Source organism: Castor canadensis, chromosome 13 (genome assembly GCF_047511655.1).
Source record: "Castor canadensis chromosome 13, mCasCan1.hap1v2, whole genome shotgun sequence".
NCBI classification, from domain to species: domain Eukaryota; kingdom Metazoa; phylum Chordata; class Mammalia; order Rodentia; family Castoridae; genus Castor; species Castor canadensis.
Genome location: NC_133398.1, coordinates 45,173,140 through 45,186,634, shown reverse-complemented (window position 1 = coordinate 45,186,634; position 13,495 = coordinate 45,173,140). Strand labels below are relative to the sequence as shown.

Genomic DNA, 13,495 nt, shown 5'->3' with positions numbered 1-13,495 from the left:
TCTGTAAGCAGAGCTTATGGGTGGTTCTGGTGGGAGCTCAGAGGACCAGAATGCCTATAGGAATGCAGACAGTGAAGGCCAGGCTCATGAGATTTATTTAGAAAAAGGAGTCTATTGGGAATTAGATTAGAGGCCATTTGTGTTACATATGGCAGAGAATTCCTAACATTTTTTCCATGTCCTAAGACTTCAAATGAAACTTAATTTAAAAGTAATGGGCTAAATAATATGGCAGAGGAAATTTCACCAGAGCATTCAGACTGTGGCATAGTTATTCCTGGCTTCTTTTAGCCAGGTTTATAATGAGAATTGGGAGCAAAAAGATGAGGAAAGAGACTTAAAAAGCTTGCAGTTTGATCAGAAAAGCCTATGTATAGTTGGAGTTAAGGAAGGCGTGGTTTCTGAAGGGATAATTATCAGTAAAAAGAAGTACTTTGCACGGAGACAATATAAAACATGCCTTGAGGGCATCTCAGGAATTGATCAAATCCCACACATCCATGTGCTCAAGGGTATGCAAGAGTAAACCCATTTGAATGACTTTCTTTCCCTTGAGAACTCAGTGCCTCTGTGCCACCCTGTTCCTGAAAGGCAGCCTAGGAAAGTGTTTCCCTAGGGTTTATTTAACCATGCTTAACCACTAAAGCACTGTAGCTGCACAAGTATGCAGCTGTACAAGTGGATAAAGTTAATGCTCTAACTGGTGCAGACTTTGGTATCATTTGTGTGATGATGGTTTTTGCAGATGTGCAGAATGCAAGAGTTTCTGAGCCATGGAGGCTTCCACCCAGATATTAAAGGAAGCACTGAGAGGCCAGGTGATACGTGACAGGGTCAGGATTCCTGCTGGTAGCCTCTGAGAGCACCATGCATGAAGCTGTGAGGATGAAGCCTAAACTACACTGGAGACCCCAGCATATTTAAGATGCCAGTGTCAAGTAACATCTGCCAAGAAAAGTCATGGGCAGCCCAGGAGAGTGACCATGTGGGTGGGGCTGCCTAGATCCATTGAAGCTCAGATCATGCCACTATGTGTCCAGGAGCTGAACATGGAAGTAGAGGATTTAATTTTTGCCCCACTGGGTTTCAGTCTTTCTTTGGTGTGATCCTTCCTTGCTATTCTCTATTCCCTTTTGGAATGGGAATGCTTACTCTGTCTCATTGTTATGTTGGGAGTGTGTAACTTGTTTTTGATTTTTACAGCAACTCGCAGCTAAGAATTTGCCTTGATTCTCAGTAGAGACTGGTCTTAGATAATTGAGCAATATAGGAACTATAAAACTTTGGGGATTCTTGGTGATAGATTAAATGCATTTTGTATTGTGACATGGACATGAGCCTTTGGAGGACAGGGACAGAATGTTATGGTTTGAATATTAAATGTCCCTCACAGGCTCATGTATTGGGGGATTGGTTCCTGGCTGGTGGTGCTATTTTGGGAGATCTGGGAACTTTAAGAGGTACAACTTAGCTGGAGGAAGTAGATCACATGGAGTGGGTCTTTGGGGATATCTTGTTCCTGATTCCTTCCTAACACCTTTCTGCTTCCTGTTCACCATGATGTGAAGGAGCTCCTATACCACATACTCCCACCATGATGATGTTCTGTCCAAGCTCTTAGGGCCAAGCAACCACAGACTGAACACTGTGAATGAAACTGTGAGCCAAAATAAATCCTTCCTTCTTTAAGTTGTTTCCATCAGGTATTTGGTCATTTCAAAGTAAAGCCAACAAAAATACCTTTTCAGAAAATGAAACATAATGATTCCTTGAGATGCAGTCTGAAAAACATGGCTCTGTGTCTAATTTATTCATCAATTTAGTTCTTTTCTAGGGCTGTTAATTCAGGTCCAAAATCATTTCCATGAATATTTTCAAATATTCATGTCTTAGTGGCTCATTATTTAAACCAATATTGAAAATAAGAGGATATAAATACAGAAATAAGAGTTAAATATTTTGAGCTCATTAGTGAGAAAATATTACTGTGAAAGATTACATGCTGTAAAATATAGTAAATTTTTCTCACTGGAGAAAAACATTTCAGAAAATTGTCATGTGCTGCCATCCCAAGAACTTAGTAGGTATTTCCTCTAATACTCAAACCTACACATGCAAGATCCTTCTGATATTTCTAATTTAATGGTATTACAAAGGTCAAAGATCATTAGTGCAAGGCTTTCTATAACTGACATGCTGATTAAGGTAACAAAACTAAGTCAAGTCCAGACTCCTGAGGTATACAATTATCTTTTCCTTAACTGAAACTAAAGGGAGATAGCTGAGAGGAGTAAGAGGAAAATGAAGAAACAACCCACAGGTGGGAGAGATATTTATTTGCTAGCTATACGGACAAAGGATTGAAAACCAGAATGTATAGGGAACTCAAAAAACTAAACTCCCCCAAAATCAATGAACCAATAAAGACGTGAGCAACTGAACTAAACAGAACTTTCTCAAGAGAAGAAATTCAAATGGCCAAAAAACACATGAAAAAATGCTCACCATCTCTAGCAATAAAGGAAATGCAAATCAAAACCACACTAAGATTCCACCTCATGCCTGTTAGAATAGCTATCATCAAAAACACCACCAACAACAGGTGTTGGCGAGGATGTGGGGAAAAAGGAATCCTTATACACTGCTGGTAGGAATGTAAGCTGGTACAACCACTATGGAAAACAATATGGAGGTGTCTTGAAAAATTAAACATAGATCTGCCATATGATCCAGCAATTCCACTCCTAGGGATATACCCAAAGGAATGTGACTCAGATTGTTCCAAAGGCACTTGTACACCCATGTTTATTGCAGCGCTATTCACAGTAGCCAAGTTATGGAAACAGATGTCCCACTACTGATGAATGGATTAAGAAATTGTGATATTTATACACAATGGAATTTTACTCAACCACAAAGAAGAATGAAATTTTGTCATTCACAAGTAAGTGGATGGAACTGGAGAACATCATTTTAAGGGAGGTTAGCCAGGCTCAGAAGGCCAAAAATCACATGTTCTCCTCATATGCGGATTATAGACCTAAAACAAATGCAGTAATATTATTGGAAATGGGTCACACACTAAGGGGAGAAGGAATACAGGAGGAATAGGGAAAGGGAAGGAAACCTAAAACTTGAAAGTGTTTGATGTACCCACTGTAGAGGAGCAAATAAGTAATCTTAAACTGACAGAGGACACTATGGGAAGGTGACGGGGAAGTAGTGAAGAGGTCTGGTAGAGATGAGCCATTGTGGGTTGCAATATACATGCAATGCTAGGAATCTCTCTGTATAGCTATCTTTATCTAAACTACAAAAACACTATGTCTTTCTTATCTCTTAGGTTTTCTCTTCAATAAAATTGGAGAACAAGAGGGTGGAATATGTTCTGCCTGGAAGTGTTGGGGGGTGGGAAGGGGGAGGTGGCCCAATCAATTTATACACATGTAAGTAAATGTAAAACCAATTAAAAAAAAAAGAAAAAACAAACTGCTAAATATGGTAAGAAAGTCAGTTTAGACTCAATGGAATGTTTTCATTTTTAACTTAATTATTGTAGAAGTGGGAGCCAGATAAACAGTCTTGGATCAGGTAAATCTGGACTAAAATTTTCCTGCCTATCTATCCATCCCTCTATCCATCCATCCATCCAACAAATACTTATGTTCTCTAAATGACAAAATTAGGCAGATATTCCTTATGCAAAATAAATTCCTGTTCCAGTGCAAAACAACTTTTACATTTATAGTCATGGAACTTATTATCAGAGAAAGAGAGAGGAAATGATCACACATTGGTCTACTCTTTGCAATATTAATAAATGGGAGGCTTACATAGTAGGTAATGGGGCAAGAGTATGTAGGTATTATAGATAAGGCAAGAAGAGAAACCCTCTATGAAAAAGTAGTATTTGAGCTGAGACTCAACAGATGAGCAGAAGTTAGCTGTGCCAAGAGTGGAGGAAAGCATTCAGGTAAAGGGAACAGCAAGTACAATGTTTTTGACTCAGGAAAAAGCATGGTGTATTTAAAGATTGAAAGACCAGTGAGCATTTGAATCCCAGCCCAACCTTCTGTAGCAGATCAAACAAGTTGCTAAATCTTTTGGGCCTTCACCTCTTCATATTTAAAACTGAGATAATGGTGCATGCATCACAGAGTGATTGGGGAGAATTTAATGGGCATTAAATGAGATTGCATATAGCTTACTTGAATCACTACATTTACACTAATGTCTTTGAGATTTTAGTTGGGTCCTCCACCTATTGTGCCTGATTCTTCTTGTTTCATGATAATTTTAAGTAGACTTGAGAGTCATTGCCAGAACTAGAAAACATTTCCATCCTTGAGTTTCCACATTTAAAGAGAGGAGAAAATAGACAGGCTCCATTTGATCCTGTTAGAAACTTTAGACATCAAAAGAAGAGAAGTAGATGTGTGAGTGTGTGTGTGAGTGTGTGTGTGTGTGTGTGTGTGTGTGTGTGTGTACTGGAAGAGATGCGGAGAAACCAAAATGAGAGGATTTTCTTTTTTATTTATTTATTCATTTATTCATATGTGCATACATTGTTTGGGCCATCTCTTCCTTCTGCCCCCCACCCCCTCCTTCTTCCCCCAGCCCCTTCACTTCCAGGCAGAACCTGTTCTGCCTTCTTCTTCAGTTTTGTTGAAGAGAAGACATAAGCAATAATAAGAAAGACATAGCATTTTTGCTAGTTTGACATAAAGATAGCTATACAGAGAGATTCCTATCATTGCTTTCATGCACATGTGTATTACTACCTGAATTGGTTCATCTTTACCAGACCTCTTCACTACTTCCCGGTCACCTTTCCATAGTGTTCTCTGTCAGTTTGAGATTACTTTATTTGCTCCTCTACAGTGAGCACATCACACACTTTCAAGTTTTAGGTTTTCTTCCTTTTCCCTATTCCTCCTGTATTCATTCTCCCCTTAGTGTGTGACCCATTTCCAATAATATTACTGCATTTGTTTTAGGTCTATAATCTGCATAAGAGGGAGAACATATGATTTTTGGCCTTCTGAGTCTGGTAACTTTGCTTAAGATTATGTGCTCCAGTTCCATGCATTTACTTGTAAATGACAAAATTTCATTCTTCTTTGTGGTTGAGTAAAATTCCATTGTGTATAAATACCACATTTTCTTAATCCATTCATTGGTAGTGGGGCATCCTGGCTGTTTCCATAACTTGGCTATTGTGAATAGTGCTGCAATAAACATGAGTGTGCAGGTGCCTTTGGAACAACCTGAGTCACATTCCTTCAGGTATATCCCTAGGAGTGGTATTGCTGGATCATATGGCAGATCTATGTTTAGTTTTTTAAGATACCTCCATATTGTTTTCCAAAGTGGTTGTACTAGCTTACATTTCCACCAGCAGTGTATGAGTGTTCCTTTTCCCCCCACATCCTCACCAAAATTTGTTGTTGTTGGTGTTTTTGATGATAGCTATTCTAACAGGAGTGAGTTGGAATCTTAGTGTGGTTTTGATTTGCATTTCCTTTATGGCCAGGGATGGTGAGCATTTTTTCACGTGTTTTTTGGCCATTTGGATTTCTTCCTTTGAAAAGTTTTGTTTAGTTCAGTTGTCCAGTTCTTTTTTTTTTTTTTTTCATTTTTCTTTTATTATTCATATGTGCATACAAGGCTTGGGTCATTTCTCCCCCCTGCCCCCACCCCCTCCCTTACCACCCACTCTGCCCGCCCCCCCCCCCGTCAATACCCAGCAGAAACTATTTTGCCCTTATCTCTAATTTTGTTGTAGAGAGAGTATAAGCAATAATAGGAAGGAACAAGGGTTTTTGCTGGTTGAGATAAGGATTAGCTATACAGGGCATTGACTCACATTGATTTCCTGTGCGTGGGTGTTACCTTCTAGGTTAATTCTTTTTGATCTAACCTTTTCTCTAGTACCTGTTCCCCTTTTCCTATTGGCCTCAGTTGCTTTAAGGTATCTGCTTTAGTTTCTCTGCGTTAAGGGCAACAAATGCTAGCTAGTTTTTTAGGTGTCTTACCTATCCTCACCCCTTCCTTGTGTGCTCTCGCTTTTATCATGTGCTCATAGTCCAATCCCCTTGTTGTGTTTGCCCTTGATCTAATGTCCACATATGAGGGAGAACATACGATTTTTGGTCTTTTGGGCCAGGCTAACCTCACTCAGAATGATGTTCTCCAATTCCATCCATTTACCAGCGAATGATAACATTTCGTTCTTCTTCATGGCTGCATAAAATTCCATTGTGTATAGATACCACATTTTCTTAATCCATTCATCAGTGGTGGGGCATCTTGGCTGTTTCCATAACTTGGCTATTGTGAATAGTGCCGCAATAAACATGGATGTGCAGGTGCCTCTGGAGTAACAGTCTTTTGGGTATATCCCCAAGAGTGGTATTGCTGGATCAAATGGTAGATCGATGTCCAGCTTTTTAAGTAGCCTCCAAATTTTTTTCCAGAGTGGTTGTACTAGTCTACATTCCCACCAACAGTGTAAGAGGGTTCCTTTTTCCCCGCATCCTCTCCAACACCTGTTGGTGGTGGTGTTGCTGATGATGGCTATTCTAACAGGGGTGAGGTGGAATCTTAGCGTGGTTTTAATTTGCATTTCCTTTATTGAGTTGTCCAGTTCTTTATTAGCTCATTGATTTTTGGGGAGTTTAGTTTTTTGAACTCTGTATATTCTGATTATCAGTCCTTTGATATATAGCCAGTGAATATTTTCTCCCACTCTGTGGGTGGTCTCTTTAGTTTAGAGACCATTTTTTTGTTGTGCAGAAGCTTTTTAATTTCATGTAGTTCCCATTTGTCCAGAGGATTTTCTTTGATTGCTTTTTTTTTTTTGTGGTGCAGGGGATAAAACCCAGGGCCTCACATATGCTAGGGAAGTCATGGAGAATGACTTCCCCAGTATGGATTTTCTTTTTTAAAATGTGCTTCCTCATTTATGAAATAAGTGCTAACAGTAGGGTAGGGTTTTGTTTTTATATTGGAAAGGGGGTGAGGTTTGGGGGTAGGTGTTTAGGGCACTGAATAAAGAGAAATGAAATGTGGTCATTGGTTACTTAACATATAAAAAATTGTGCTTGACAAGTTAAGTGTAGTATTTTACCTAATCTTTATAAGATATAAAAGATAGATCTTAGCACCATTTTACAGATGAGGAACATGAGACTCAGAGGGAAAGGAAGACTTCACTGATTCACCATTGAGTTAATATACATGTATGTAGTTGATATGTTTCTTCATAATACCCTTTTTTGGCAGTGCAATATCAGCATCAATTAATTAATAACCAATAATGATTATTATAATGAGTAATGATAATAATAACATTATCATTAATTTGTCTCAACTCAACAAAAATTTGAGTACCTGACTATGAGTCAGGCAATATATAGTGCATGACTTGTTTGGGCGTAATAACAGGTTGTTGTTTGCAGCCAGGGCATGCAGTGGGTAGGGGAGGTTAGCGCTGTCCAGGTGATGGAGGGATAATACTTTGCTAAGAAGTTTTGGACCATTGAAAGATATGCACATGATCAGAATTTCACTTTAAAAGTATTGCTTGCACAACTATTTTTAGACAAGATTTTAGACCAGACAAATTTCCCCTGTGGAACTATGTTAATAACCCCCATCACACATTATGCCCTCTTTTTCCTTTTAGGGACAGTGGAAGGTGCCATGGACTTGATCTTGATCAATTCTCTACCTCTTGTTTCTGATGCTGAAACATCTCTTACCTGCATTGCCTCTGGATGGCACCCCCATGAGCCCATCACCATAGGAAGGGACTTTGAAGCCTTAATGAACCAGCACCAAGATCCACTGGAAGTTACTCAAGATGTGACCAGAGAATGGGCTAAAAAAGTTGTTTGGAAGAGAGAAAAGGCTAGTAAGATCAATGGTGCTTACTTCTGTGAAGGACGAGTTCGAGGACAGCCAATAAGGATACGGACCATGAAGATGCGTCAGCAAGGTAACATGCCCCTAAATTATGAACAGATAAGGCCCACTGGGGCATACCCGTACATTTTATTTTGGCAGCTGCTTCCTTGTAGGCTGCATGAACTCCCTGAGTGTAGAGGTTGAAGATCTTGTCTGTCTCTTCCTAAGCATTGCTATCTCTGGTACACAGAACATTATGATGAGAGAGACCATGCAGTCCAACCTCCTCACTAGACACGATGTCTAGTGAATATTAAATTAAATATACCATTATGTTATACTAATGGCTTCATGACACTTATGAAGATATGACTGTGTTACATGTATGTAATATGAAAATCACAGCAATGAAAACAACTTTTTGTTGCCAAATTATTTTAGGTTTCTTATTGATTTTTAATTGGATACCTTGCTTTATTTGTCCTTAAGCACTAACTGAAGTTAATATATTCAAGAGAAAATTACTATAGAAATAAAAATTTCAAAGGGGAAACATCTATCAGTAATTCAGTTTAATTGTTTAATGATTGTATCATTTATCTATTGCCACAATACTGTTGTGTAACATAACCAATACTGTTGTAATGGCATGCAACAATAAACATTTATAGTTTAGAGTCTGTCATGTGGGTTGACCAGATGGCTTAGTTAGCCTTGACTGAGGCAAATAGTATGGATTTAGGGAGGGATAAAGAATTGGGACCTTTTTTGTAAGCTACCATTCTGGGAAAGGAACCATAATATAATTTTAATAGTTGAATACTCAGGGACTACTCAGAAAACACTAGAATTTTGAGGAAGGATTTTGAGAACCTTCTTTAAAAGATTACTTCTTGCTACCATATTACACAGCAGGGCTGTGATGGAGTACTTCCAAAATGGAAGCATGTCCAAAGCTAAATCTTTAGCTCAGTCCACCAATGTCATGATAGGTAGAGAAGCTGGTGTTGCAAACAATACTTAGTAATTGTGTTCTAACGTTCCTTGGCATAGAATTCTTGTGGTTTGGATGCTGTCTGCTGCGAGGAAGGTACAGAATTTCAGCCATGAAACCCTTTCCTTGATCTCCCTGGAATAATCTGGCCCTTTACCTACCAGTCATCTTTTTTGGGTGGCTTATACCTAAAATAAAGGAGTCCTTTCCAAATTTGTCCAATCACAAGGGCTCAGAAATTGTTGTTTCATGGAATAATGATGTTGTGGGCACCTATAGGTTTGATTTTTTTCACTATAAAACTGATTCAAAGAAGTAGCACACCACTGTATATTTGATTGTCAGTTTCTTATAAAAGAATCTGCAAGTTGTTTTAGATCATTGTTCCTTAGATGCTGATGTTTAAATCACTTTGAGTCTTGTTAAAATGCAGACTCTAACTCAGTAGGTTGTTAGAGAGAGTCCTGAGAGTCTTTATTTCAATCAAGGTTTTAAGTGATAGGAACCTGCTATTCTATGGGCCATACTTTGAGCAGCAAGAGTTTTGAGTCAACTCCTGAGGTTCATCTGAAAACATTTATTTGAATTTTCTAATGGTAGCAAGTAAAAGATTTAAAACCAGCAAGCTCATTTTAAGGTCAAAAGTGATAAAAATCACTATTCATTACAAATGAAGGAAAGGATTTTCTTAGCAAAACTATAATGTTCACTTTTAAATGACACCAGGGCAAGTGGGAAAAGTGCACAACAGAAATTCCCAGGAATGTAGCTCTCTAGTGAGGGAAGAGAGGTTGAATAAAGGATGTGAGGTGTGCCAAAGCCATCATGGCTGAAAGTCTACTCTATTATTTTTCACGTGTACCATTTTGGATTTGACTTGTGCAATGAGTAATGTCATTCTGCTGAGTTTCCACATTCTGAATGAAGATGATCTGAGATTTGTGTCCCATGGTTTTATGGGAATGAAGTGTGAAGTATCACCATGACCTTTTGGGGCTGTCCTAAGATTGTCCTTGACAATATATAATAAAAATATAGATCATTTTATGTTGAACCAAACATTGGCAATCAAAAAACCGTAATGGTCCCTCCAAATCTGAGAATCTAGGCCACCATAGGTGAAAGATATCTTAATCAGTTAAATCAGTTAAGGCAAGCTTGGACAGTGAGCAACATTGAATAGAAGATGGCTTTAGTCTTATCTTCACCCCTTCCTTGAGTTTGAATTCTTTCTCCACCACACACCAGTTGTGTGGTTTTATGCAAGTTATTTAACTTCTGTTAGTCTCATTTGTCACCATCTGTGAGATGGGTATAATGACACCTACAACATTCTGCTAAATTTAATGATTTTTTTTTGGTGGTGCTTGGGTTTGGACTTAGGGTTTTGCACTTGCTAGGCAGGTGCCCTATTGCTTGAATCACACCTCCAGCACAAGATGGTTTGTACATGAAGCCAGTTACCACACATGACTTACACAGTAAATGTGCTCTTAAAATTTTGTACAAAGTGACATTTCAAAATAAGGTACATAATAAGAAGAATAGCAGTTTGTAAATGGTGGAACAGGATTTGATGATCTGACTTCCGTGCTTGTATTTATAACCACTGCACTACCCTGGGCATATCAGTCCCACTTAATGCTAACAACTCTTTCTCAAATTTGAGCACTCATTTTATAAAGTACAATGATTCCACTTGAGATTCTAAAGAGTTAAGGGTAACATTGGACACAGAGTAAGGTGTGAGAGTAGAAGTCAGCCAGACATGGGTTTGAGACCAGCTCTGCGCAGGGTAAATTAATTGAAGTCATAGTTTTTCTTCATTTGAAGAAGAATAAGGATAAAGGTTTACCACATATATTTGAGAGTCAAATAAGGCATGTAAAAAATTACTAGCATTGCATGATCAACAACTGCCATTATTATAGTGCCTTGGAATAATAATTTAGTGGGATGCTTAATTTTCTTACTCAATTGCAAAATTTTAAAGTATCATGTATTGTCAGGTACATATAAAATAGAAAAAATGGGTACACATTTTCTCCTGTATTTAAAAAATAGTAACATCTTAGACCAGTGCACTGATTCTGATCTTTGTTTCTTTTTCTTTGGTACTGGGGTTTGAACTCAGGTTTCACGCTTGCTAGGTAGGTACTCTACCACTTGAGCCTCTCCACTAGCCCTGACTGTGATTTTCTTACTGGCTATCCAGTAGGAGAAATATGCTGCAGTGATAACAACACCCATTATGGTGAATTGGAAAGACCCTCAAAACTATGTCTTTACTACTAATCTCACAGTCAGACATCATGGGAACTCAGAAATGCCTGCCCAGAGACACAGCAGGATAGGATACACATTAATATATTCCTGCTTGCTGCTGACTTGTACATCTGGAGAGGAAGTGGAAAATCCATTTGTGATGTGCCAAAACACAGTTTAAATTGGCTTGCCAATTTAGGATAGCCAAATGTTTTTTCATCAATGACATCTTCCAAAGCAATCAGCCACAGTGTGTTCAAACCTCAATGGAGATTTCATTTGGGGGTAGCAAGTTATAAAATTGAATATTTTCAGATTCAAATATCTGTGTTAGGATGAGCCATCAGAAGAAATGTTGGGTTTTTTCCTCCCTGGTTTCATTTGAGAAATAGCTTTACATCTAGAACATCAAACTGCCTAAACATGACTTGTGAAGTCGCTAGAGTGGATCCATCTGTATCTACATAAACAAATGACCATGTTCAAAAAGCATGAAGAAAACAGGAAAAATTGAAATGAATAAATTGAAATCAGATTCATTTGTTTACTTTTTTCATCCTATAAGAATTCTTGAGCCTCTATTTGTGCCCAACACTGGGAATACTTATGTATTCCTCTGGCAACTTTACCTACACACGTACACCACTAGTAAGTTAGTCTTTATGAAATCTATGTCGAATGAGGACTATTAAGACCCCATTCATCTATGAGACTCGTTACTATTGTAACTTACTAGCTAGTGACTGTTGAACCTGGGAGGGTGAACTTGGGGGCCAGATCTCTAATCACCAGCCTGGGCTACCTTTCAAAACAGTCATGGTCCTGACCTCCCTGAATGCTCAAGTCTCGTAGGGGTCATATATCACGAGCAAGGCTGTGATGGAGAAGGTAGGTTATCTGAAAAGTAGAAGGTCACCTAACTTGGATTCTAGGGACTGTGTAATGTCCCCAGAGACATTTAAATGGGGACTGATAAATGAGTAGGAGCTGTCAAGGCTTAGAGAAAAGAAGTAGAAGAGAAGGGAGGAAACTCTTGACTTGGACCTGAGTGATGAGAGCTATGAGTGTAGGACTAAAGAATACTAAGTATGAGGGTTGGTGTCGTGGAATGAGTTGGAAGTCTTGAGTGTGGTGTCTCAACTTCCAACTTTTTCACTCTTAGGTAAGGGACTTAGCTGTCCCTAACTTTGTCTCCCACATTGGTAAACTGTGGATATGCTGTCTTCATGAGGCTCCTGTAAAAATTACACAAAATAAAGACATAAAACTATATTATTACCTTTAGTACTTTTCTGCATTAAATTTAAACTGAAATTAGTTCAGTTGTTTCCATCCATGAGAAACATCTTTGTTTATAACTTTGCCATCTACTTTTTTCTCCAGTCTTTATGGAATAAGTGAATTCAGTTCTTATTTAAGTTCTTAGCCCATGCAAATAATCGTAAGTAATTCATCTTCTAACCCAAGTCTCAGCAATCTGATTGATAAAGTGAGGTAGTTGAACTTCAAAGCCTTCTGATTGCTAATGTTACGTAAGCTATGAAAGTCCTCAGAGTCAGTTTCCCTAATTCAAATTCCGATTCTCCCAGGTACTTGCTGTGTGACCTTGAGCAGTTTGCTTAAACTCTCTTACCTTAACTTCTTCATTTGTAAAATTAGGATAATAGTAGTATCTATCCGATAGGAATAGTATGAGAATTAAATCTGCGCGAAGTGCTTATAACAGTGCTTGATCCACAGTAGGCACGATTAAAAGATACTTGTTACTTTTATGAGCTTCTTAAGTCACGTGACATCAATATATGCGCACCAAATACAAGCCAGGTTCCCGGGTCAACAGGAAACCCAAAGTAGAACATGAAGTTTAGAATGTCTTCTTAGTGCTCAGCACAGGATGATCAGCCAGTGACATTAATGCAGGAGGTAGCAGGCCTGACAGCGGCACTCTCGTGTGCTCCCCTAAGAAAACAAGGAGCTTCAAATTGATAGTCTGAAATAATAAAGAGCCAGAGCACGGGAGGAAAAAGCTACATTGGAGTTGAGCCTACTGGGGAATCTCAGTTCCTTTTCAGAATACAATGCTGAGTGAGAAGTCCCACGGTCAACTAAACAATCTTCACACAAAGGGCCAGAAAATATAAACAAACCATTTAGAAAGAACAAGAGCATGAGACCAGAGAAATTTTCATAGGAACCCAGGAGACTATCAGAGAGAGCATGAAGTTCACAGGTTGGGATGGCTAAATGAAGCACCTTGTTAATGTGAGATGGAGCTCCGTAAAGCCACTCCCCAACACCATGCTTCCCCAATCCCTGCCTGCCTTCCCT

The 13,495-nt window shown here is 38.7% G+C and overlaps 1 protein-coding gene across 4 annotated transcripts in view; it reads left to right on the top strand.

The window, feature by feature from the left end:
* The window catches only part of Tek (TEK receptor tyrosine kinase), a 111,937-nt gene that overhangs the window by 35,940 nt on the left and 62,502 nt on the right, over positions 1-13,495 (top strand). For all 4 annotated transcript variants that reach the window (XM_074051680.1, XM_074051681.1, XM_074051679.1 and 1 more), the window contains exon 2: positions 7,688-7,999. In XM_074051680.1, coding sequence (XP_073907781.1) covers positions 7,688-7,999 — 312 coding nt within the window. The remainder of the gene's footprint in view (positions 1-7,687; positions 8,000-13,495) is intronic.